The sequence below is a fragment of the Lates calcarifer genome, linkage group LG23 (genome assembly GCF_001640805.2).
Source record: "Lates calcarifer isolate ASB-BC8 linkage group LG23, TLL_Latcal_v3, whole genome shotgun sequence".
Classification (NCBI taxonomy): Eukaryota; Metazoa; Chordata; class Actinopteri; family Centropomidae; genus Lates; species Lates calcarifer.
In genome coordinates, this window is record NC_066855.1 from 9,087,949 (window position 1) to 9,115,137 (window position 27,189).

Sequence of the window (27,189 nt, forward strand, 5' to 3'; positions counted from 1 at the left end):
TTAACATAAACATTCTTATTTCAAAATGCCCTTTTTTACAAAAATCTTTAATGGCATTGTGTCACATTTTATTTCATAATGTGTCTTTTTATTTGCTGTTTGCTAGAGCAACACAATGAATTCCAATAAAACATATATTTATACATTTAATAATAATATTCTAATAATATATATTTATATCATTTTATAATATCTAATTTATTTATTTTATTTTTTGAAACTATTGAACACTTTGGGCTGTCATACTAATGTACATGAGTGCGTGCATGTGTAAGATTAAGTTTACTGTATGTTCCTGGGGATGCAAGTGCATGCACTCTTCGGTTTATGTGTGCATTGTTGGATCAATACAGAGCATAAGTGGATTTAAGAGCTTTATTAGTGGTTTTACTGCTTGTCTGTTGTAGGAATTTTGCAAATTCACATTAAGTATAGTACAGTATATGTATTAGTATACAAGGAACATTCAGTATTTCTCAGTCAGTCTTGTCACTATGAGCTACATAACCAGGGCTTTTTTCCCCCCTTAAAATCCAAAGACAGTCTTTTAGTTACCCCTCTCCAACCGTCCACCACCATCTGCATGATCACTTTGTTACTCTCAAGTGCAATAATTGTGACACGTCTTCTCATATAGCTTTCAACAAAAAAGTGAGTAAGCTCTGATTAGTCTTATGTTTTCCCTAAATTTGTGTTCCCTATTTGTGTCCAGTCTGAAGGACACACTACCTTATTTGCCGAATGCTTCACAAACGTACCTGCTTTCCCTTTCCCTTTTCTTTTCAACTAGCCCAGCACTGATATTGTAACAAAGACCCATTCACATATTGTACAGTGGAACTATCCAGGCTTTAACCAAAACAAAAACTAGAAAATTATAAATTATTTACAAGTTAAAAAAAAACAACAATTAAAGAAGATAAACTTACAAAAACAGCTAATAACAAAAAATGTACAACATCAGCGGACACCTGAAATTGTTCCCAGGCACTTGTGATGCAAAACAGACATACATAATTACACATTTAAGTGCTACGATCTAGGACAATAAGATAATACCATTTACAAGTGTTATTTGGGAGTTAAAATATAATAACCCTCAGAGAGTAGCGTGAAAACACCTTCATTTAAAGTAACACTACAGCATGAAGCTCAGTAGGCTAGTGGTTAGTAACAATGTACAATCTGTACCCAAGAGTAACAGATGAAATTGGTGATATAGGTATGGTTTAGCACAGTAAACTATTTGCTCCTTCACATTTTCCCCAAAACATACAATAAACAAAAGGAAAAAAGTAGGTTATAGGGGTCCCCGGTTGGTAGCACGATAATAATGTCCTAATTACAATGTTGAAATATGCTTTGGAAAATAAAAATCAACAAATACAAAGTAGAAAGCACATACTGCCTGGACGCGAGGGATGCATGTTTTTACATAAACAAGCTGAATAATACAAGTGCAGATTCCTGGGTTTCACCTTTACGTTTAAGTAATCCAAAACTTTTCCGCTTTCCCTCGGTCTGAATTCATTCCACATCCTTTGACTTATGTCTCTGCTGACTTGCCTTTTATCCAGAAGTCATTGTTGCAAACAATGAGGAAACAAGACACCCTCTTTCTTCTCTCTCTGGCCTGTTTCCCTCTTCCTGCTTGAAGGATTGTCGGTCGCAAGAATCACTGCTTTGGATGAAAACCGTGTCTCCTCTTGAACAATTATAGCTTGTTCAGTTAATTACAGAGGGTGATGCAGCACAATCATTCAAGATACCCTGAGAAATGAAGCAAAAAGATAGAAAACCCTGGATATTTTTGCTTTGCATCCTGGTCACTTTGTACTTCGTATGTGCATTTGTTTTGTCTTGGAATTTGTGCACTGGCTGATGATGACTTGCTAGTTTCTGCATGCTGTTTACTGTAAATGTAGCATTTCACCATCTATAGCACACATTGAAAATTATATGATTTTTAGACATATTTTTAAGACACAGAGTTACCTTATATTTTCTACTAATAGCGAGATTACAGTATATGGTCCCCACATGAGAGTGCTCAATACAGTATATGGCAGGTTCTGAAGTTTTCTGTGTCCTCTAGATTACACAAGAATGTAAATACTTACATGATCTGTGTGTGTGTTTGTATAGTGCATGCATGCATGGCTACATACTGTAGGTCTCTATGTGTGCTGTATGTATGTACAGTATGTGTATGTATCTATTTGGTGTGTGCACTTGTCTTCTTATGTACATACAGTATACGTGAATGTTACTGAGTGACTTGAGTTTTCAGTCCCAAGTCTTTCCCTTTTCTGGGTCAGTATGAAGGAGCTCCTGTGTTACGCAGAGTCTCATGTTGCCTCTGTCAATGACCTGCCCCACAGACCACCTGGTTGTCAGAGTCCAGCCAGCAGCACTCATAGAATTTGCTGGGATTGGGGGGTGGGGGGTCTGCAGAAAAGTTAAGATTAAGTTAAGATTAATTCCACATGTGCTGCAGCTTAATGTCTTAAATCTAACACATGTATTTAAAGTAAGAGTAAATGGTTGTACTTGGCTTTCATTTTTGCTGAAGGAGAACAAGTTCACTTGAAATGTGTCCAAGCATCTTTCCTCAGATTGTCATATTTGCAAAGATCCAGATACTCTGTGGTATGCAGGCCTCATCTGGTATCCGTAACCGACACAAGCCATTTGTCAACTTAAATTCAAAAAGTCTAACATGGCATGTAAATAATGTTGCTTGTCAGGTATGGTCTGGAGACATTTACTCCTCTTTGGTAGTATAGATTTGAAAAGCAACATTTAGACATACAATACTGACTACTGTTGTTCAAGAATGAAGAAGAAAGATGCAGAGGATCAAGAGCCAGGAATCCACATTAACTTCAGTTCAAATGCCGCTGCTGCTCCATGGTTTATGAAGTCAGATCAAATGATCAGCTGGATGTCAAATAGTGTGGAAAGGCGGGTGGATATTCCAGGCTCACAATGGAATGATAACAGACTTTCCACATAGGTTTACGTTGTGTGAATATTAAAATGTTTGAATGGGTGATTATAAGCACACCCTGATAGTTAAATGAAGAGTTATTGTGTCTTTTTCATTCATTTGATTCAACATGTTAATATTCATTTGTTTTTTTCTGACCTCTGGCATTTTCCTGTCTTAACCCTTGATTTAAACATGAAATGATTCATCAGGGTTCACGGCATTTGATCACTCTGACTGCTGGCTTTATGAGGGAATAGCCTAAAGTGGTTCTAGCATGAATTAAGTGGATTGAGGGAGGACATGGAAGAATATTACAGTTAGGGTTCGGGTGGTTTGCTCTCTGTTAAGCCTAAATCACACCATAGAGGTGGCGGTTGGCTTTGCAGCACTTGGGCTGAGCACCAGGCTCTGGGCGATGTCGTCGCGGTTGATCTTGCGCAGCGCCGTGCACAGGGCATCGATGCTGGCGCAGTCCTTGCTCGCCCAGTCGGACAGGAGTGCACGGACGGGGTGCTCTTCCTGCCGGAAGGTTGCAATCCGCTCCTCCTCGTATCCCAGGAGGCCTGCCAGGTTGCACCAGTCACTGTCGTCCATGTGGTCGCAGTTGTCTCCTTCACTGCCCCGGAACAGCAGCTTCTCCACTTTCTCTCTGGTTTGAAGAGGAAGGAGTAAACAAGGCTCTTCATCCATGGTGACAACTGCAGAGGGAAAAGAAAAACTTCATGTCAGTCCTTTATTTGAACTGTATGATTTAAAATGATTTGATTTAATTGTGATTTGCTGCTTGCACCACTTTGATTTCTTCCTTTACCATTATCTAGACAAGCATGTGGTTTTTAGAGTCCTAAATTCTCTCAAACTGGTTTGTCAGGACAGAACTGGAAACTCCCAGGGGCACGTGCTGCCAAAAAAACAAATGCTGTACCTCTGTCAGTGCTGTAATCCTTGTTTGCTGATTTGCTACAGTAAGTTTGAATGGTTGTATTCAAGGTGGAGTTGTTGAGGCCACCAGACAGCTCGTTCCTGAGGGAAAATTCTTTTCTTTCGCCTGACACACTGGGACAGTTTAAGGTGCAGCCTAGAGTTTTTTCATATTCACAAAAACCCCAAATTCAGGTTTGCTATCAATCAGACTTATTTGTAGGAATTAAGCCCCAGATAAATACTGACATTCTTGCTGAAATGTGCTTACATGCAATTTAAGTACAATAGTTTGATAAATGAGGGCTATTGTATTTCTTGGCATTAAGGGAGTGGCCTCTGTCAAGGTACAGGTGTGTTACCTGTCTGAGCCTGAGTCTGGCCCTGCTGCTCCTGCAGACTTTGGCTGTCCACAGAAATGCCACTGTCGCTATGCAGCTTCTCGCCCTCAGGTGATGGCGTCTGGTTTTGGTTAGTTGTGCAGTTGTTGGCTCCTTGCTTATTTTGCTTACAGCTGTTCCACCTGAATGAAAAGAAATCACAGGAGGGGAAAAACACAGATCAGCAAAAGAAAAGGAGGACAATTGTCAACACTGTTAGTACTGTATGTGTTTGTGGAAATCTTCATTACCAGTAATGCTAATCGAGTTTGACCAAAACAACCTCATCCTTATAGTAGTAATAGCAGTTCTGCAGGTCTAGGTCAGTGCTTATTTTAACATGCAATGACTGATTTTTTTTGGCCACCTGAGGGCAGCAGAAAACAAACTTTGAACATAACACCAACACATTGGTGTTGTTAGCGAACTTGTTAGCAAACAGTTGCCTACATATTGACATGCCCAGCAGATCCAGAGTAACATTAGCTTTCATTTTCGCTCTCCTTTTAGTTCTATTTTTGTCTCCACCAACTCCAGAGGGAAATATCTGACTCTTTAGCTGCTAAATGCTCCACTATGCTCACCAGCACCAACTTTGTCTTTTAGATGTTTGGTCTTGGGCAGGTAGAGTACTCTGTAGTGTAAGTAATGTGAGTTTTTTTTTTTAAAGCTGTTTTGTTTGAACAACTTGGCTGCTCTTGCCAAAAACAACACTAATGAGTCAAGCCAAGTCAAATTTTATTCATATTGCCCAGTAGCACAAATCAGGAATTTGCCTCAGGTGGCTTTAACAATATGTACGTCATACGATACGCTCTGTCCTTAGACCCTGTAATCATTTCAGATTTTGGCATACCTAGTCCAATTAAAACCAACCTTTAAAAAAATTAAAAAGCTTATTTGGATTATCCAGCATTATTAACAATACTTACTAGGTGTGCCAGTCCCTAAAGAATTGCGGTTGGGTGCTCTGCCAAGAATAGCAGAGTAACATAGTAGTAATGTAGTGCTTTGATGCCAGCCTTTAAAAGAACCTTAGCCCATCAATAAAAATACTGTGATAAAAACAGGTTGTTACTGAGGTGTGTAATATTCAAATAAGAACAGTTACGAATAGATAAAGCATCCTCTTCACACTTCATATAGTGAGGCAGTTAAAATAAGGCAGTTGGTCAAAATGCTGCTGCCAGCTCAAGTGTTTGCCCACCTGTTTTCTGATCTGTCTTGAAGCTCCTGTCTTTGAATGTGAATACTTGCAACACACGAAAAGACTTTCAAAACATGTATGCTTGCCATACAAAATATTGTACACTCAATATGTAAGCAGTAAACAGTGGGGTTTCTGTGTAAAGAGTGAAAAGAGTAAACAGACTATATTGTGACCCATGGGGCAACAGTGTGCACTCAGAATTGAGTATGAAAGTGCAGAGATTCACAATCTGACTGGTTTGGGTTTGTTGTCCATATGTATTTGTGATGACTATCTGATCCCTTTTCTCTTCCCTTCAGCTGGAGAATACAGTACACATCAAAGCACCATGGCCTTATGGTTTGTGCCTTAGACCAGGGGTTCTCAATTTGGGGGTCAGGACCATCCAAAATATCTAAATATATGTATCAATTACACAAACTTGTTTGCTTGACTCTTGTGTAAACTTTGTGGTTTTTTTTTCTTATGAAACATGAGGATACTTTGACCTCTTCAGTCCTTTAAAAGTCCATCAAATGAAACAATCTGAGATGTAAAAACACCCAACTGACTTTGTTTTAGATGATAAATGAGACCTGTAGGCCACTTAGACACCACTGGTTTTACAACTTTTTACACTTTTGTTTCAGTGTTTGTAAATTTACAAAGAAAATTTAATTTTTATCTCCTTATACCAGAAATTGCTCAAGAAAGCCTTTTGAGTGGATCTATAAAATCCACCAGATCAGAAGAATCAATTTCCTAAAGCTTGCTCCAACTAAAAAAGCTTTGTTTCATGCCCTTTCCAGACCTCACCTTTTGAAGATGATGAAGGCCACAAGGCCGACCACGACAGCTGCCAGGATGGAGCAATAGATGGGGATGAGTTTGTCGTTCAGGCTCTGGTAAATCCGCTCCTGGGAATCACCATTGGTGGTGGTGGTGGTGCTGTCTGTGCGGACATCAGTTGGAGGACTGTCTGGTAAAGGTTCGTAAATGGTTGGTGCTGAGGCATCCATAGAGGGCGTAGGAGACACTGGAGGGTATGTAACTGTGAAGGATAAATATTCAAGGAGAGAAAACATATATGAGCTTCCTGAATATGTGAAAACAAAGTGACACTGCAATCAGACATTTACATTTTCAAGAGAAAGTCGGTTAAACCCACATAAACAGGTTTTTTGGTCAACTGGGGGCGGTAAAAACAAGCTGCAAACACAACATGATGGCAAATCTTGCCCGCAAATAGTTGCTATTTATGCATCCAGCAGATAAGACACCACATTAGCATTCATTTGAAGTCATGTCCCTAATCACCTGATGAGCACTGTTTCATCACTATTTTGGTCTCCACCAACTCCTGCTGGAAATATCCTGCCCTGTAGCTGCTAAATGCTCCAGTATTTACACCAGCTAAAAAAAAGATGCTAAAGAGCACTGTAGAGCTGAGGGGAACTGCAGAGTCTGAAGATATTACCTGTTTGGTCTGTTACAATGAATGTCATTTTGCACATTACAGATAATGGTTTGACCTATTTGTGACCTCACTACATAAATCCAGCTTAGAATTAATATGTTCTATGGAATTAGGACACAGCATCAGTCTTACAAATGAATTTGAAGAAACAACTTCTGACTTGAGTAAAAGACCTTGTTTTGCTGAGAAATGTCAGCCATCTTCCATAGACTCTTTGATACCTGCAGATCAGATATATGTATATATTTTGAAGATATGATTGGAAATGGCATCCAAGATTTAAATATGGCTACAAATATATCACTAAGACAGATAACAGATAATTTCTCTTCAAGCTTCTATCATCATTTCTGCTTTCATCCACCATAGCCAGTGTAACCATAAAATGTCACTAATTCTGCAAACACGTACACCAAGCACACCCACACACACATTACATACCACATCACTTGGTCATTTCCCCTCCTCCCCAGGGAGCCATTAATGAGGGTAAAAGCAAGTTTGTCCATCCAGTCCTGCTCACTTTCCTCCAACCATTAACGCTAGTCAGACCTGTTCACTCCTCACCGCGGATGTGGAAACCTATCCTCGCCTGTCACTTACTTACAGTTACTCACATCATCAACAGGAAATCATCCCATTGGTTTTCCAAGGCCTCTAAATACCCCAAGAGAGCCGCTGAGTGCAAGGTGGCCATTTTTCACTAATGAGGCGAAAAATATTTTTAGTGAGAGCTTATTTAGATGGATGCACATAACAGCTGTGGGCTGTTAAGCTGAAGGAGGATGTGAGGATGTGATAAGTACTTTATGGCTGCACCAATATAGCAAGCATCCTGTTAAGTTATTGTGCCAGAAGTCCATCATTCTTAATCATTAACCTGTAAAGCCACTGATTTTGTCCATCAAAATACTTTGTCTTAAAGTGATGCTGGTGTCATATTACAGTGAAACCTTACAGGAAACTTGATGCCTATCAGTGGTTACCTACAACTTCACTGTGCCAGTTTCATTTGACATGTGACACAACTGTGCCTGTTTGTCTTGCTGCTAATGTGTTAGCATTGGTCCAAAGCCATCTTTATATTTTTGACTGCCAGGTCAGTGAAGCTTCCTCCCTCTGGATTCAGTGAACCATATCTTGCTATTAGGTGACCTTTCAGCTCACTCAATTACAAGTGGCTTGATAAGGCCAAACTATATCCTCTCTTACATACAGTAAATTGCAAGTTTCCATCATGTTTTCAACATTGTTTTTCACTGTTTGGTGCTCTTTTAATTACATCATCTTATTGCGTCCTCTTCTTCAAGAAAGATCTATCTGCAAACTGTGAGACAAGGGAGAACCTGCACCCAAACCCTACGCCTAACCAAACCAGATAACGGCTACTAATCAGTGATTTGGCAATTTGGGTAATTGGGGTGTGTGTATGAGTGTGAGAGATGCTGGTTTACTACATTTATCACAATAACTTGGGTATGTGCTTAAAGAACCCTCGGTGTTCATTTTGTGTTGTGATAATTGGCAGTTCACATGTTTGGTGTATGGCGGCAACTTTGTAGTTGGTCTACTCATTGTGAACCTTCTGGCTTGTGGTTGTTGCGCTCCATTTTTGTGTTGGTCATGTGTGCTACTGTTTTGTTGTGGGTAAACGCAGTAACACTTTTGTTCACCTCATGGTGGTAGCCATTTTGCATCTAGTGGGAGTGGCACCCATTGGTATGGCTACTTGTGTGTTGGCTGCTTATTCTTCAATCCAGTGGCAGTGACTTAGTTTAACCTGAGTACAATCAGCATTAGTCCACGTGCTTACAGAAGTAGTGGTGTTTGCTTTTCAGTGTGTTTTGCCAGCTGAGTTGTTCTGGTTTGTCCATTGAGCTAAGTTGTACACATACAGTCTTGGTATGTAGAACCTGTGTTGCAATTGTAAATGCTCAAGTGAAATACTTTTCAATGAATAAACAGAATGGTGGTTCTTTGTCCATGTGAACTTTGATGTATATTATTGCCACATTGAACTTGAATGCCTTTGTAATTCAGTGTGATTGAACTATTGAATTATTGTTCATTTATTCATGTGTGGGGGTATTGCAGGCTATATGTGTTCCTGGTGCTTTGCTTGTCCCTCTCCTCTCCTGTCTTCTCTGTAGCTCTGTCCAAGTGCTACCTGATCAGTTATCAATGAGGTGCTCTGGCTGTGAATGAAGTACTTAAAAGCTCCTGTGGCAGCATCTTCTAGCATAGGAACAGGTGGTCTTGCTGCCTCTCAGCCTGGGGTTTTATTTTATTTTGTGATCTTTTGTAGTCATTTATTTACTCTTTTTGTTGTTTTGGTATGTCTTTATGTTAGCAAAAGAGTTTGAAAATCCCCTTCAAAAAATCTGGGGGTGTGGAGTTCATCTCTGCTTAAGGCTAGCAGCTTAAGGCTACTAGCATAATGCAATGAGTGCACTGTCAAATCAGTGCAGTGGAGTATGCTTAATTAAAATATCCATATATATTAGGCTAATATCCATGTAACAAATGCAGAAGAAAAACAAGATGCATACAAATTCCTCCCTGTCCTCTTCATTATTCCCTCATAGGCCAACAGACACACACACACACCAGCATCATCACCATCACCACCATGACTTGTCTGTCTCTCCCTGGCTGTCTTAACCCCCCATCAACACAAACACACTTGAAATCAGACACCATTCATTGACAGAGATCTTCTTTGTCCAGCACAAAATGCCCCCCTCCCCATCTTTTCATCCTTCAATCCTCTTTCTTTCCATTTTGCCTCTGGCTGCGCTTTTGCTCGCTCTTATCAGGCATTTCATTTTTAATCCTGCTGTCAGTTGGATAGCACTTTTTCTCCCTCACTCAACCAAATTTCAATCAGCGAACACTATGATTTTTGTCTAAACTTCTCAGTTACATCTTTTATTTTTTTTTTGTTCATAAACCGTCCATTCATTTACCCCCCACGCTTCTGCGTCATTATTGTGCACTCCCTCCCTCCTCCCTCTATAATTAACAGTTAAATCATGGCCCTAAGTGCCTTCAGTGAAGCACTTGCTCAGCCTCTCACATTGGATGGTCTAGCCTCAGAGGGGTGTGACCTTTTCTTGCTGAGCTCTGCTTGTTTCTAGTGCACACATAGCTCAGTAGTTATTAGACCACTGCTCTCAAAGAATTATCATGTCAAGACATTTTAGTGATCATGCTCGGCAATGATTCCCTCATAATGTATCCCTGGGTGGCGTGCAGTAAATTACCTTATCCGTGTATCCAAAATGTCTAATGTGTCAATGTTAAACACCAGAAAAACAAATGGTAAATTTTTGAAAATACTAAACACAAAGCCGTGACAGATGAGAGGAAGCCATCATGGTACTATGTCCTGGTTCAACACGTTGTCATTAAAATCATAAAACTTGAAAGGCACATAGCTGTCTAAATTATAGGTTCAGTCAAATATAACTCCTCTCAGCAAACCATTTGAATTTATTTGGTTGATGGTGAAATTACTGGAATTTTCCTCCCCAGGGTTTGTCTGTTAATGATTAACAAATGACTGGAAATCCAGCCACACGTGTACTTGCTGGCATTAAAAAGAGTAATTATATAGAAAAAGCTTGTTGCTTGTTTCCCTCACATGAGTGTATATATATACAGTGGGAGTGTGTGTGTAATTTGTGTTCAAAGTGTGTGCATGTGGGGTACTCTGCAACAGCCACACCTGAGTTAAACTTGTTATTCCAACCTCCTGCAGACTCTTGCAAACAGGTGTTGCTGCTGTTTCAACACGATATACTTTGCTGCGTTTGGATTTAAACCAAAAGGGAAGGTGGAGCTTCCGACATAAGCAAGTTGTCTTTTTTTATGACATGTCATTACACCTGAGCACAGCTGAGACTGGTGCCAAGACCTGCCAAACAAAACCTGAAATACCTTTGCCATTGACACTATTATTGTATTCATGTTGTTACAACAAGCACAAGTGACTCTTGAAGATTGCTGCTGATCTGCTTTTGACATTTGCGATTTCTGTCTTTTGTTTCAGCATCTCCTTTCTCCTTGAGGCCTCTGACTCGGTTCCTACCTTACATGAACATCTAATTTTTCTGCCCACATGCTCCCAACACGCCCCTGAATGTGTATGCATGTTGGTGAATTTGTATGGAGTGCATGTGTAGTGTGTGTGTGTGTGTGTGCGTGTGCACTCGCCCCTGTGTGTGTGCGCGTGCGCCTGTTCTGCGGCAGAATGTGATCAGCACTCGTAGAGGTCAACCAGAGAAACCCGAGAGTGCAGAGGAGTAACTTCATCGCTTTTATCGACCAGGCAGCTTTCTCAGCATCTGTTCCTTCTCTCCGCTCGCTCATGCTTTCTCCATCTCTTTCATTTCTTCCAGCTCTGTATTCCCCTTCCTGTGTACCATTCTCAGTGTCACTTATTTTCTGTTACACAATTTAGCTTTGGATTTGCTTGTCATTGCGGTCATATCTTATTTAAATTTTGGGCACCACTTTCTAGTAAGCCCTTTGTAAAGGGTGTAGAAGTTGTTTATTGTTTTGTTATTAATGATTATTAAAATATCTACCAACGGTTGTAGATTTACACATTTTTGGAAAAACAGTTCAATCCTACTTTCTCGAATCTTGTAATCTGTACAAGAACCAGCAACACAAAATTCTGTGAAATTCCCTTTTTGCCACAGTGTAGTAATTCAGCTCTAGGCAGCTGTGACAGATAAAAAGATAAATATCGCTGAGAAAAAGGCTTGACTTGGCAGAGACACAATTCCCCAGCACATGCCGTAAATCCTCATGAGAACAAAACCTTGACTCCCTGGGCAGAACCTCTGGCATTGAATGAACGGCACGAGCGAAAGCGCAAGTGTTGTGGTCACCCTTGGACCAGAACAGCTCACTCATGCCAAATCACCTCCAAAAATGCCCCCACCCCCCCAGAACCATGAGGGGCAAATTCCTATGGGATAGCAGGCGGCTTCAGGAGACTGAGTCATGGCCACAAGAGGTTGATTCTTGTTTGGCAGCAAAGAAAGAGACACAGTCGAGTTTAAAACTTCCTTCATCGTGACAATGCTCGCACTGTGTGGAGCAGGGAGGAAAAGGGTTAAAGAGAGAAGGTCAACTGCGGCCATACAGCCCAAGTCAGAAGAGATATAAGTCAGTAGATGTGTGGACCAAGCTATGGCCACACAATGAGTGACTGTGCAACACAAAGACAGTGAATTGTTTAGTCATTTTGGGGATGGGGATTCTTCACAACTATTGATGTGGTAATGCTCTAAACGCAGGAAATCAGGAATGTTGATGGAATTTTGCCCTTTATCATTTTCCCCGTTTGGCTTCCGCTCCTTATCTGTCTGTCAAAAGCCCCTCCCACTCATAATGTCTATCCAATGGTAGCAGAGCAGCCATAATTAAGCATTGGCAAGCTTGTTAAATTTAGGGAAAAATCCACATGTTCAAGTGATGTGCATGGGGCTCATGAGAGCATTTGGAGTGCTTCACACAAGGCAACAACTTCAAAACAAAACCAATTTAAGAAACAATAAAACCAATTATAGTATTGCAAGCAAAAGAAAAAATCAATCAATCAATAAAAATCAAGCAAAACCAGGAAATGCACTCTGACAAAGGTGTGTTTTAAAAGAGGTCACTGATTGTACTGACTTGATTTCCTCAGGCAGCTCATCCCATAGCTTCAGGACTCTTTTTTTTTGTAGTTTTCAGCCACACCTGCTTAGTTAGCTACCTTTTTGAGTGTTATATATGTTACTCTTTCATTTTTAACTGTGTTTATATGCCATGATTGAACAGAAAGTTTTTCTCCTTCTGTCCCTTCACATTTTCTCTTCCCTCTGTCCTTCTGTCAGGGTTTACTTGAACTGGCCCTGAGGGCCATTGCATGGGGCTGGTTAGCAGATTACGCTTTCTGATTTCTGGAGGGCAGCCTGTCAATCGTTAAGGTCAACCAAACTCAGGAAGGAAACAGCTCTCTCCTCCTACTCACCCTATCAATTCAATAACCACATGCACTTGGCCAAGTCACCCTGTTGTCCTCATCCTCCTCCTCCCCTCTTGTTTCCTCTCAACTCCTCCCATTTGCCCTTCATCCTTCCATATGCTGCCTCAGATCAGTAACATTCAATATGTCATCTTGTTGATTCCAATCCGTGCGTTGAAGCGGGAATATCCGTGCCCGTCTGCTTTGTGTGTGTGCTTTGTGACTCATTTCAGTTTGTGCATGTATGTGCATGAATGACATAATTGCATGTCTCCTGCAAACTACAACCTTCTGCCCTCTCTTGCCACAGAACCAAAAACCCAGGCTTTGGGGGCAGTAGGTCAGCCTACTTACGTGCAGAGCAGCGCCATCAAGTGAAAGCCACTTTCCCATTAGCTTTGAGGGCTCACAGCCAAAACTTCAAACTGAAAAGAACAGTGTGTTAGCATGGCTTGCCATAATCTCTCCCTGGGTTTAGGAACAACAGGAATTACTCCATCTGTAGTAGGGGTTAATTATAGCTACCACTACGGTATCATAGGTGTGTCTTAACTGATACATGATTACACAGTAGATTAATAAGAGAAATTGTTTGGATTCACTTCACTTGTTCTGCTGTTGTTGTCACCACTGAATTGTGGAGATTATACCATGTTGTTCAATGCACATCCCCAGGGGGAACTCATACTGCCTGAACTTTCCACAAAGCCCCCCTCCCCTCACATACAAGCCTCCCATGATCTTCGACCTCTGACCATGTTGGGCAGCCCGTAGAAGAGTGGAAGTCATATCACACTTTTTAAGATAAGCATCTTGCCTTCAGAGCCTCAATTACATAGGTCTAGGCTAACAAAGTCTGGTCGGTATTAACATGTTTTACCATCGGAAAGAGATGAAGAGGGTGAGTTTTTTTTCCCAGATAAGACCCAAAACAAACCACTAATCCCTTTGGAAGAGTGGGAGTAAATTGGATTTTCACCCCACATATCAGCTGAGCTCCACATAGAGAGGTGCAAAATCATTGCAAGGGAAAATTCCCTGCCAGCCTAAACTCAAATATAATCCAAACAGTGACAACGGCACTACAGTATAGTCAGGATGATGTTCTGGTTTCTCCATCTTCAGTTAAACCATCTCCAGTGTCTCAAGTTACGACTTGTCTTTTCATGAGCAGTGGCCTTCTGTGTGATCCTCTCTCTCCCTCCGCCCTCCTGACTGTGTTTAGCCTTCAGGCCTGTGTCGCCTGACTCCACAACATTAATGGATATGGATGTCTGGCAGTACTACAGATTTGTAAGCGCTGATAGCGCTTGTGCCTCGGTAAAAAGATTACATTAGAAATAAAGAGCACATGATTGGGTTAGAATGAGGAACAACATATGATGATGAAGCCCATACACAATGGACTGTGAGCCATCGTGCCTGGAAACACAGCAAATGCACATTAATCATGAGGTATACTGCGTTAGTTATCTAAAAGATGTTTTTGTATTGGAGTTCTGGTTCCTTATATCTTGATCTTGGATGAATCACCTCTCCATCCCCCACACTTCTCTCTCAGACCACAAGTTGAATCAAGCTGCATCAAAACGTCATCCTCAATGGAAGATGTTTTATTTTTATTTTTCAGTAGAGGGGCACTGTCTGCTACATCTGTACATGTTGTGTCCACTTCTGATTATGTCCTTATCAAATCATATTCTAAGGCATCACTGTATATGCAAAGCCAGGGCATCTTCTGAATCCATTCAAATCCCAAGAACTAAACTCTGTCCACATATTCCATTTCACTACATTAAATTTGCTCTAACTTCTGTTTTCATTTTCTGTATGTAGAAAAAAAAAAAAAAAACGCCACTGTGGTTTAACAAGTGTACAATGTACCGCTTGAGGACCCCCAAATTTCAAACCACAACCGCCTGAGTCTAGAATTAGTTGGGAGGGCTAAAATCAGATTTAGCTGTACAGTGTCTTCTCCGCGTGAGCATCGATTTCTAGATATTTACATTAAAAGCTATAAACAGCTTAAATATATAAAGGGGAAATCTACATAAGTTTCACTATCTGTTTCGCTCATTACTTGCTCCTTCAAGTAGCCCCATGGGCTAAATTGAAATCCATCACGGGCCAAACAGGATCATGGGAGAGGCACAAAAGATTCCCTTTAGCCTGAGACTCGCTCTGTCTTCACCACTGTGATAACAACATCCTTCAAACTGCTGCCCCAACAGTCTGCATGGCTGATCAACAGGCTCCCTTTATTGTCATCTCACAAAAGCGTTGATTTAATCTGTGAGGCATCAGGTCATTGGAATGAACAGTGACTGCAGTCATGAGGAATTTCTGATTTGGAGTGTGATACCCACAGGGTGCAATGATATAAAAGAAATTCAGAGCCCCGTTCAGAGATATGACCTCCTTCTAAACCCACGACATAGGAAGAGTGTGGTCTTTGTGTCTTTGGATGGGATGAGTCGGTGAAGACAATGAGACAACCTTTGGAGTGGCATTTAGTTTGACAGGCTAACAATGTCTATAGTGTCGCGCGGAGATGATCTGATTATGTGCCCTGACAGTGTGGATGTCCAGTGTGTTGCACTGTCCGCTCACATTGACTCTATTCAGTCTATCGTGACCCTGGGCGATGCACCCCCATCATTCAGCTTTTCTGCCTCTGCATGAAAGTTCATGATAAACTTGCCCACTGTTTAGATAGGGTCATCCCACAGCCATTTGCTAAATAGCTGAAAAATAAATCTCCGAACAAGTGGATTAATTGTCTTTTAAAAGAATAGATCATTTTTTTGAAGAATTTCACTTTTTTCTTACTAAGCAAGAGTAAAACAATCTCATGAATGGCTTATTTATCTCTTGCTCTCAGTGTTAAACATTCTGAACTTGCTATCCCTTTGTTTAAGGGACAGTTCACCAAAATTACAAAAGACAAGTAGATAATACTTTCAGTTTAGCCTGCTGAGTCTTAGACATATCTGTCTCCAAGATTTCTGCTCTCACCTCTCACCTCAGATAATCCAAAGACCTCCCTGTGAGTGGTGTTTGTCAATTATATCACACCCTTGATTTTGTTTCATATTGAGGTACAAATGCCAGCCAATGCATTGAGTCTAGAAACTCTACAGATTGAGAGATTGGTTGCCTTTTTGAGAAATATACTTCTTATTTTTGTTGTTGCCAAGTGTTAGATGAAAAGGTCCATACCAGTCTCATGAATATGAAGCTATAGCCAGGAGCTAGCCGAGCTCTGTCCAAAGCTAGAGCATCAGTGTTACAGCAAGGGTTTGCATGACATAAATTTCATCATCTGACTGTTTTCACACGGAGGTTCGACTAAAATTGTGACTACATATGTAGATGTAGATGTCTGTCGTAGTACTTAATGAACGCTTCACTATGAGCCCCTGTGAGCTAATTGTCTTACCTAGACAAACTGTATCACTGACAGACGTGCAGGACTGTAACACCTCCCCTTCGTCACAGGTGGTGCAGGGGATGCAGGGGTCTCGAGAACTCTCCTGGTCTGAGTACGTGTCCGAGGTGCACTCCTCACACACGGTGTCGTGGTCAAATTCACAGCTGAGCAGCATGCCCTGGCCCTCGGGACATTTGGTGCAGGCTTCGCACCGCTGAGAGAGTTTATTCAGGTAGTAGCCATAGTTGCACACGCAGGTGGCATCATTGGAGTCTGTGCAGGGTGTCTCCATGCGGAGTAGACCCGTGCACTGTGTGCAAGGCTGACATTTCTCTGTGTGACTGAGGTTTTCTGAGAACGTTTCACCTGAAAGAGGAGGGAAGAAAATGGTCATTGAGCTTTTTATCTGCATGAGTGTTGATTTCTTTTTATCATCCCTACATCAGAGGTTCTTTTTCTATTTGGGCTTGAAATATGACAAAAATAATTGTGTTGCTTAAGCCCATTGATCTCAGAGTCCGCAGGTCAGATCCATGTGAAGTGGTGGTTGGTAACTACGTACACTGTTGCAATCTATCCATCAAAGTTTAGAATTTTCCAATTTTAAAAAGTTGTACAGCTTTTTCTCTCCATCTACAGATCTCAGGATAATTTTACATGCTTTTATCTCACCCTCTTGAGTTCTGTAAGTTCTGTCTCAGCTGCAAAAAGTGCTTGAAGGGAATATTGAAGAAAAATCATATTTTCTTTCTATTGGTCTCCATTTGCTGGCTACCAGTCAAATCCAGAATCGACTTTAAGGCTTTTTTATTTGTTTTCAAAGCCGACCATGATTTGATGCCACATTACATTTCTGACCGCTGCTCAAATTCCACCTCCAGGCTACTTCTATCTTCTGCCTGAATACTCCTGCATTTTGACAGAAGCAACACAGCTCTTGTTCAAATCAAAGGTTGACTGTGTACTTTGCAATGTTGCTGTGAGACTGTGGAATACTGTCATTTACACCTATCCAGAAGGTTTTGCCTTTGTGCTGTACTGAAATTTGAGTGTAACCATGTAACTATGTAAAATATAGAAAATAAGTAAAAGCCACCATCAGCCATAGCATTGATTAAAAAGCATAAGACTGGCAGAGGGTCAACCAGCTGAAAAAGAAATAAATGGTGGAGCAAGAAGAGAATAACCCTTGGTCCATCAAGTTTCACTTTAACACATTATATTCTGTATTGACATATAAAATATATGACATGTAATTAGAATCTCATGTTCACTTATTCATCTTTTAATTTGAACTTTATTATATCTTTAAAATCGATATATGGAATCTTGGCATTTATTAATTCAAGAAGTAGAATCATTTGTCTCATTATCTCTTAACTTGGAAACTTGGATTTCAGTTTTATAATGTCCCACTAACATGGGAATTCTTTAGGAATTTTAGGGTCATTTCCTCCAGTGGATATGTAGCTACAAATAGGTTTGGACTTTTCACTTTGGATAGAAAAGCACCTAAAAATATGCATTAACAGCAACAACATCTTTTACACAAGACATTTTCTCACTGTAACTTTTTCTCAGGCTGTTTTTAAGATTTTTTAGATGATGAGCTACACACATACATCACGTATGTTTCATCAATCGTTTGTATACCTGCAAGATTTCCTAGGACAGATATATCTGCAGAGGACGCAATCAATATTGCATGTTTTATGGAATTGTATTTCGGCTGGATAGAGAACTGGGAAACACACTAAATTATGCAACAGACCCATTTGTAAGAGCAGCTTGTATGTGTGTGTGTGTGTGTGAGAGAGAGAGAGAGAGTGACAGAGACAGAGATAGGGAGGTGGGGGATAGACTGTGAAAGAACGACCTCGAAATTTCTATCACGTCTAAATTGTTGACGAGCAAATTCTTTCCAACACAGTGAAGGTGATCTAAAGTGGAGCTGAAACAATTAGCCAATTAGTTGATTCATTGAAAGAAAATTAATCTGCAGTTATTTTGATAATTGCTAATTTCTTTTTGTCTTTTTTTAAAAGCAAAAATGTGAAAATATTCTCAAGTTTCCTTATTATACATGATACTAAACTTCATATCATTTGTTTTTAAGTGTTAAAATAGATAGCACAGGCAATCTGACACTATCATCTTGAGTGATAAGAAACTGTGATTCTTTCTTGCATTTTATAGACCAAGCAATTGATTCATTGAGACGGTAATCAGCAGAATTAATTCACAAGGTAAGTAATTGTTAGCTGAAACCCTGAGGTAAACTGCTCAGAGACATGCTTGATGTTGAACTAATAGTTGATGCACCTTCTTAAAAGCTGTAATTACATCCGTTTGCTCCAGATCTCATTTCCTCCAGATCTTCACTTGTCCTGTCTTTTGAGGAACCAGTTTGAACTCAAAGTTGGCTGACCACTCCTGCAACTATTACTTTCATTAATCTGTTGATTATTCTCTAAACTGTATTGTTGTTGTCATGAAATAGAGGAAAACTGTCCATCACAATTTTTAGAGCCCAAGGTGATGTCTTCAGATGTCTAATTTAGTCCAATAGTCCAGACCTAAAGATATTTGATATATTATCATAGAAGATTAAGAAAATCAGCAAATAATTTACATTTGAGAAACTGGAACAATAGAATCTTTGGGATTTGGGCTTTAAAATGGATTAAACAATCAAATCAATTCAACCACTATTGTTGTAAATTACTTATTTCAGCTCTAAACTAAACTAAATTTAACTAAACTAAACTGTGTGTGGTAGGAATCTGGAGGCCTTTGGCATGCATTCTCCATGTAGACCTTTTTGTGCTCAGTGTCTCATAGCATATCAAGTTTTCAGTCTGCGTCACTGGCCCACCAACTGAGGCGAACGCTCTGATGATGCAGAGATTAAAACAGAGATGAGGAGAGATAGACACAAAGACAGCGAGATAAAGACAGATGGATAGAAGAAAGCAAAGACTGAGTCATTTGAGAAGACAAATCCATCTGTGCAATTCTGTCTCAAACTGGTGGTGTCAGATGTGGGACCCTCGCATTTTTCTTTATGTGTTCAGAAGCAGACGCTGTCGTCCCCTCAGTCGTTCGTGGGCCCTGTCAGTGTCCAGTCATATACTGTTACCCCCACCCCCTCACCCCATTACCTCCTCCCTCCCCTCAAACAGACACAGACACACTCAGACTGCCCTCACCCCCACTCCCCATGAGTGCTCTCAGAGCCATTATTATAATGCCATGCATCAATAATGCAAGTCAATACATTAATAACTGTAGCCTGCAGCATGGAGGGAGGGCTGAAGAAGGGGGGGTGATGAAGGCAGAGGGAGGAGGGGGGGGTTACAGACGGTCTTTTCCTAGCTCAGCATATCATATCATAACAGTACTTTCGCCTCTGGTCTAACACTCAATCCTTTGCTTTGTTTTCAACATCCATAAAAGGACTCCTGAGTTTATCCGCTCTGGCTGCTCTGCAGCGCAAGGTGTGTGTGTGTGTGTTGGGTGTGTGTGAGGACGTTTTTTTTGTGTCTGCTTCTATGTGTGTTTGTGTGGTTTAATCTGTGTTTTCCTGGACATGTCTGTATGTGTGTAAGAATGAACCATTAGCTGTTGGCTGAGAAGTTCGCCGTGTCTTCATTCCAGCTGCACAGCTGTACTTGCTCTGTTTCATCTCCACTCATCTGTTCATTCATCCAAACTCCTCCGTATGTTTCGACTGGCTGGCCTTTTTAGCACATCAGCCAGGCTCCTGTTAACTATCTGCACATAGACACACTGTTTCCTATAAATGGATTCCTGTGCAAATTATGCAATCAACTGTGGGCAATGCACCCAAAATAATATTCAAAGACATATGGTGAGTGGGAGTGGATGTTAAAAGAAAATTAGGAATAGGGCTTGTCAGAAATAAAATGTAATGAGTCTCTGTTGCATGAGTTTTGTTAACACATTAAGAAAAAAAATTACACAGCCCAAAGACACAGGGAAATATTGTGAAATAGATGATAAAACCACATTCTTTGAGTCAAAAAGGTTAAGATTAGACTTTTACTTTAACAAAGCTATGTATACATAGCTGTTGTTTGGATGATATGTTTGGCAAATGTAATGCTATCACAGGCACAACCTAGCTGCTGCTGTTAGCCTACTCTCTATTTATGGAGTATCTCCCTAATTACAGCCCATGTACATCGCTGCAATGCAGAATTTAAAGTTTGACAGACATGTGCCTATTTATAGTTGCTAAGCTTTAACTGGATAATCACTTTTATTAGGGTGGGGTTTTGTGAATGGTGAACTGACAGATAGGAGACTAAACCCACAAAACATGTTGCTGTTAAAACATGTTTGTGCAGTTCAGCTCTATCGGCCTACATTACAGATCTAATCAATACATTTGATGTGCTCTTAAAATATCAGTGTGATGTTATCTGATGAAGAGCTATCTGCTTTGCATTACTGCTTTTCCATGAGTCACTGCAGAGCCTGTCTGGCCTCTTGACAGTTTTGAGAGCCTGTCACTGTCTGTGTTTGTTCATGTCTGAGCAAAACAAGTGAGCTCTATGAGAGTCAAAATTATCACCCTGAAAACCTCAGCGTTGTGCAACAGAAAGCGGCAACCTCCGAGACACACAGTCATTTTGAGCTTTTACAAAAATAGAGCAATTTATGATGAGTAGGCAAGGGCTTAATGTGTTTATACAAGGCAAGAATATATCATAAAGATGTAACTCTTGATCTGAGAGACACTTATAAAACTATATATCATTCCAAAGAGGACTCACAAAAATACAAATAAATAATTTTCTCCACATCCACATTCTCTTTGACTTCTCTCATGACCTGTGAGGTCTGAGTGTGGGCCTCCTTGGCTCATGATTTGCCATCCTTCACCGACCCAGGGACGTTTACAGCTACTTCCTGGCCCAGGCACAGGATTGTCTTGGAATTTGTACAGATGGCAAAGAAAACTCTGGGAACAGCTACAGATCTGGCTCGGGACCAGCTTTGGCCTCTGCAGACACAAGCTGACCTTTGACCTCACATGATAGGGGATACAATAAACCTTACATGTTAATTTGTTTTCCCCACACTCAAGCACAAATGTACCTCATGCAGAAGACCTTAAATATCCTTTTGAGCTTTTCAGTCACCACTCACTTTACCAAATCTAAGTCTACACTGCTTGCCATCTTAATCACTGTGACATAACTTGTCTGATGCTCTAAATATCTTCCAATAAGTTTTTTTTCTGCAACAACATTTGGAACTGGTCCCACTCTTGTATCCTCTCAACATCACTGTCCTCAGAAAGTCTTTCAGTCAAACACAGCTTGTCTCCCTACATGGTAAGGGCCATGAGGAGGGCAGTAATGCTGGAGCACAGTTAAGTTTGGCATCTAGTTTACTTCCTAACACGCAGCTGAATCAGCCTTGAGCTTTACATTGATACTACAATCTGCATATGTTTCAAGATGTTTATCAGTCACTGACACATGTCCCACAGCTGTTTGACAATAATGATAATGTTGGGCTTAAACTGCCTCAAATGCACTCCTGTGTACTCATAGTCATTTCCTCTGATCCACTCTGATATTGAGGACTATTATGAGCCGTAATCTAAAAAACTGTGGCGTGACTCTAGGGATGGGAGCACTTTGGTCTAGATATTTGCTGAAATATCTAGACTAAAATTAGAAGGATTGCAATGACCTTTGGTACTGATATTCATGGACTCCAGAGGATGAGTCCTACAGTCTTTGGTGATCCTCCCACTTTTCATCAAGCACCACCAGTAGGTCAAAGTTTTCACTTAAGTAACTAAGATTAATAAAGTGCTATTTACCACTAATACTTATCCTGCTAGAAAAAGTGAAAAGTCATATAATCTTACAATTCTTAATGTCACTATAGCAAGGAATTTTTGGCATCTAGAATTATTTACTGCAACACAATTTTGGGTCCTAACTTAAACTACACAGAAACATTACTTTAATTTATGACCCTGCATACTTACTGTGACTCACATAGTCTAAAAAAAATCTGTTTGAACCACATGTCTGCTTCAGGGACAGTAAGTACAGTAGCGGATTTGTATGAGGAGGTCATAATTTACAAAGAGAACGTCACAGTGGCGGCAATTTAACGTTTCTGTGTCAGATGAAACACTAAATCATTATCACAGGTCATCTGAGCCAGAGCAGTGAATACACGACATGGTGTATGTGTGTGCGTCTATGCATGTGTCATGTGACCAGCAAAGTCCTTTCACTGATGTTCAGTGTACTTGCTGCATGATCATCTTTGAACTCATGTACATTATAAATTGTGCGGGTGTGTACATGACATGACATACAGCTGTTTTTTGTGTTACTCACTGTCAAGGCAAGGGACGCAGACAGTCTGCATGGATCCGCATGGTTTGATGACACCCTCTCCGGGCTGACACTGCTTGCAGCATTCCCCACTGGTTGTATACTGGCCCGACGGACAGTCCTCTGTACTGGCCAGAGCCCCGAACTGCCAATCACCAGAGGGATCAGTCAGAGCGAGACAAGGAAAAGACATTCACGTTTAGTATGCATTTAACATTGTGCAATGAGAGCAGCTTTTTTGTTCATTTAAATTATTTCTAGAGGCCTGAAAAAGGTGAAAATAGCCAGTATTTCACAAGAAAAATCATTAAAAAGAGAGGCAACATAAACTAAACTCTGAAGCTGATTTCTTTCTAACTACTTTAATCATCTTGCATCCACTTAAATTTATTTTGAAACCATTAAGCCGCTGGTTCCCAGCCTTGGGGTCAGGACCCTGCGAGGGGCTGTGAGATAAATCAGAGGGGCTGTGAGATGACTGATGGGATAGGAAAGAAAAAAATGTAGATTTCAGTAAGACAAAATTGTCATTTTTTCCAGGTTTTTTCTTCATTTCCTTTGTTCTTGTGCAATATCAGAGAGCATTTCCTTATCGGGCTTCTAAAAATATTCCAATCAAACAATCTAAGGAGGAAAAATCACTCTTTGGCTGAACTGCTCACAACCCACAGACACATGGGACCTGTAATGTGAGGTCTCAAAGAGACATTGCTTTGTTTTAAAGGATCATGAGCCAAAAAGTTTGGAAACCACTAGTTTCACAACAGCTTTAACCTTTAACCACACAGTCATGTAAGACTCACCTTTACCTTAACGTGACCGTAATTCTAAAACTGTACCTTTATCAAAGCACAAGCCACTTGTAAAGTCACTGATGCATTAATAAAAGTAAACACAATCACACACCCAGACCAGGTAAGGCTGGATTATGTCGTCTCTGCATTCTTCACACAGTAACCTGTTGAGTGCTTTATCTCAGCTGATGACAGGTGAAAATGTTTGTGCGTGCCTCTACATATGCAAGCGTGAATGTGTGAGAGTTCGTACACACTCGCACGCTCAAGCCCGGGGCTGAGACCTTTAGGTCTGCGTGGCCTTTTTACATCGTATCATTATAAATCTTTCTCACATCCCTCTCTCATCGGGCCTTTCTTCTTGAAGTCTCCTGCATACACCTTGATTTCCAAAGTGAACTTTGATAAAAGCAGGAGTTGCCCTCTGACACTGAGCCAGAGAAGAGGCCTGTCTTTCGTTCTTCCCAGATACATAAGGAGTGGTTGTTAGGCCAACATTTATGAGGTTAGGGTGTTCTTCTGTTGGCATATCTCTCACTGGTTGACAGACAAGCTGCAAATCAGAGAGCAAAAGAAAACTACATCTTTGACTTGTTTTGATCTTCATAAAAAACTATAAGGAATGGCTTTCCTCAAACACACTCATGACCAACATGTGAGTCAGTTAGTTCTTTCCTGAATTGTTCAAGGCACATTTTTGCTCACTGACTGTTAAGTGAGTATGAACCATTAAAACAGTATTAAAACAGTTAAAGGGTGTGTGTATGTGCTTGCATGTGTGTACATTGAGGGATGCGTTAGGGTAAAGGAGGTGCGCTCGACATAAATCGTCAGGCGTCAGGGTTCAGGTGTGTGTGGAATGCTGCTGACAAGAAAGAGGAGGTCTACAAAACATCAAGTGTCCCCTCAGGCACCTGTGAGTCAGCTGGAAGATAATGTGTGTGTGTGAGAGTGTGTATGCATGCCTGCACGCACACACACACACACACACACACACACACACACGTCTCCCTCTTGCCCTTCATGGTGTCACGGCCCATTCACCTTCAAGTTTCTGGTATTCAGTTATGCTGCTCATGCTCAAGAATGTATCTATAGCTTTTTATGGGGAAACGTCTGTCTTGGAACGATTTGTGCAACATGTCTGATATTATCTGAACATTGTAGTAGAAGTCAGGGGGGACTTTGGGAAAACTAAGGAAATTCACATTAGTCATCTCATGCTGATAATATGTTTAAAAAAAAAATCTGTTACCCAATAGAAAGTTTTGGTTTTCTTTGGGTGGGTGGGGGCAGGGGTGTGACCAGAAGAGAACATGACATAATACAGATTCCCTATAGAATTTAAAATCTTTCATTATCTGTCTTCCTCAGAACTTCATTGACCTTCCTCTTCTTCGTCACTCCTTGAACTCTCTATTTCACACACCTGGTGCAACGCGCTTTCATTCGGCAATGAATCAAATCTGTCACAGCACACACACGCTGATCCCTCCTCTGCTTTCTCCTGAAATGCCCCCTTTATATACCGTCCACGCCCATCGGCTCACGTACATACGCATACACAACCTCACATGTGAACAAACCTGTTCCGAGTTGTCTGACTGACACTTTTTGAAACGACTCCAACTCCTTTGACTCTCTTTCTCTTTGACCCTACTCTTGCTCCGGGTGTGGGCGCAACACCAGAACGTCTCAACCCCCCCCCCCCCCCAAAAAAAAAAAAAAAACTGTGATTAAAGTGCATCGCTAATGACTGCTAAACTGTGCACACAGATGAGTTAGAGGGTAATGTGATTTGAGCAAACAGCTTGTGGAATGGGAGAAAAGGATGCGCGGCACTTAGCAAGTCGTTGCTCTCTTCAACTTTAGTCAGCCGATCTCCTTAAAGCTAAAGCAAGAAGCCAGCTGATCACACACACTCAAAGTAACAAGCACACGCGCACACACACAAATGCACAGACACATAACTTCAACAGAGCTCCGACCAATCTTGCTAATGCTTCAGTCAGTTTTCAGTTGGAGGCACTTAACCTCTGGACCGCGGCTGTCAGCGCTTGTTAAGCCATTAGAGTTCCTCTATACCAGCCGTCCCGGTGAGGTCGGGCCTAATCCAGATCCAGGCGTTGGTCCGCAGGGGGCTGCTGCGGGAACACTGGTGACACAGTGACATTACAGCTAATGCCCTCCCAAACAAGCGCTGAATCATCATCTCTTGTGAAGCGAGAGGAAGACACACACACAGAGGCAAAGAAGAAGAGAGTGATGCGAGTGTGAGAGGTGAAAAGAGAGGAAGAGGAGGAGAGAGGGAGGAGGGGTGGTGGAGTTGGTGGTGGTTCAGCCTGTATCAATATTGCATGCAGCTGAGCCAGCAGAGGATGCATACCCATCAGTTGGAGCAGCTGTCATGTATCAAGCGGTGCAGCCTGTTCCTAAACCAGGACCTTGACAAGCCCGGCAGCCCTGACTGACCGTGTCCTGTCAGATAGAAGACGCTGGAAAATAAATATATACTTTTTTCCGGGGGTCACTTCCTCAGGGGAATTGGAGATTAATCAGGAAGATTGTGACCTGTGACTCCCCAGAGTTTTCATGCATCCGCTCAAGATTTCTGTTCGGTCTCAGCCAGAGATCTGGAAGTCTCAGAAACTTTTAGAGAAAAAAAACACACACCCCCACCCCCAAATTCACCAAACTCCACATCAGTTAATGCGTGCTTTATTAGTGAGCTCCTCCACAGAGGCCACTGCGACATTGTTATTGTCCTGCTGTCTCTGTAGAGCCACATGTAACTGAGAAGGGTGGAACTACAGATCCAGCAACTGGAGCTATAGAGTAACAATCTGAATGGCTGCTGCCGTATACATCCACTCGGGACAGGTGCAAGGACGCAGACTCTCACTTTTTAAGACCTTAAAATATCTCCGAGAGATCATTTACAAGTGCCACATAAAAGGACATTAATCACATGACATGTAAGCTGCTATAAAATCAGATAATGTCAATAAGTCGTGAATGTAGGGAAAAGTTGTGACTTTTTCCGGTAAGTTTCCTGTCATAAAGTGATGGGCGCTAAACTTTATCGCAAACTCTCACCCCTTAATAACCCTCTTTCCCCTGGCTGTATGGATGCGCAATTGCGCAGGTGTCGTCTTGGAGCGTGACTGGAGGGATTCACCCAAGCAAAGTTCATGGTAAACATTTAACGCACTCCTCGATTATGTAAGAGGCTACTCACCACTCCAAGTAACACAGCCACGAACGCGGAATTCATCCTGTAACTCCTCTGCATCTTCCCACAAGGAGGTGAACGATTGGATGCTACGCCAGGAGGATGCGGTTCTCAGTGATTTCGAAGTGAAATCATCGCTGCGTCTTTTTTTTGCGCTTCTTCTTCTTCTTCTTCTTCTTCTTTGGTGATAAAAAGAAACTCTCCAACTAACTCTTCGTCTACCAGGTGTGTATCACTCGGTCCACACGAGCGCTGGCTGCAGACGAAATCCAGACAGTGAGTGAACTCGCTGAGATTGGCCCATTGGATGTTCGGCTCTGTGCGCTTTTCCCCCTACTGGACTCATATGACAGAAGCGCTCAG

General features: G+C 41.2%; 1 protein-coding gene across 2 annotated transcripts; it reads right to left on the reverse strand.

The window, feature by feature from the left end:
• Positions 1–361: 361 nt before the first annotated feature.
• Positions 362–27,189, reverse strand: ngfrb (nerve growth factor receptor b). Of its 2 annotated transcripts, XR_007809209.1 has the most exons (7): positions 26,833–27,189; positions 22,804–22,945; positions 16,421–16,777; positions 6,299–6,533; positions 4,276–4,436; positions 2,551–3,690; positions 362–2,448 (listed from the first exon to the last, which is right to left on the reverse strand). XR_007809209.1 is itself a non-coding variant. In XM_018661617.2 (6 exons), exons 1-6 carry the CDS (start codon positions 26,884–26,886, stop codon positions 3,347–3,349), a joined length of 1,293 nt encoding a protein of 430 aa, XP_018517133.1. In that variant the 5' UTR covers positions 26,887–27,189; the 3' UTR covers positions 362–3,346. The 2 variants fall into 2 exon arrangements, 1 of the variants encoding a protein (XP_018517133.1); XM_018661617.2 differs by having other exon boundaries at positions 362–3,690.

Excerpts from the sequence above, each read along its gene's own strand:
- ngfrb (XM_018661617.2), bottom strand. The coding sequence starts at position 26,886 with ATGCAGAGGAGTTACAGGATGAATTCCGCGTTCGTGGCTGTGTTACTT. Across the intron at positions 22,946-26,832 it reads TGGCTGTGTTACTTGGAGTG|TTCGGGGCTCTGGCCAGTAC; the intron begins GTGAGTAGCCTC and ends GGTGATTGGCAG. Across the intron at positions 3,691-4,275 it reads CCAGACTCAGGCTCAGACAG|TTGTCACCATGGATGAAGAG; the intron begins GTAACACACCTG and ends TTCCCTCTGCAG.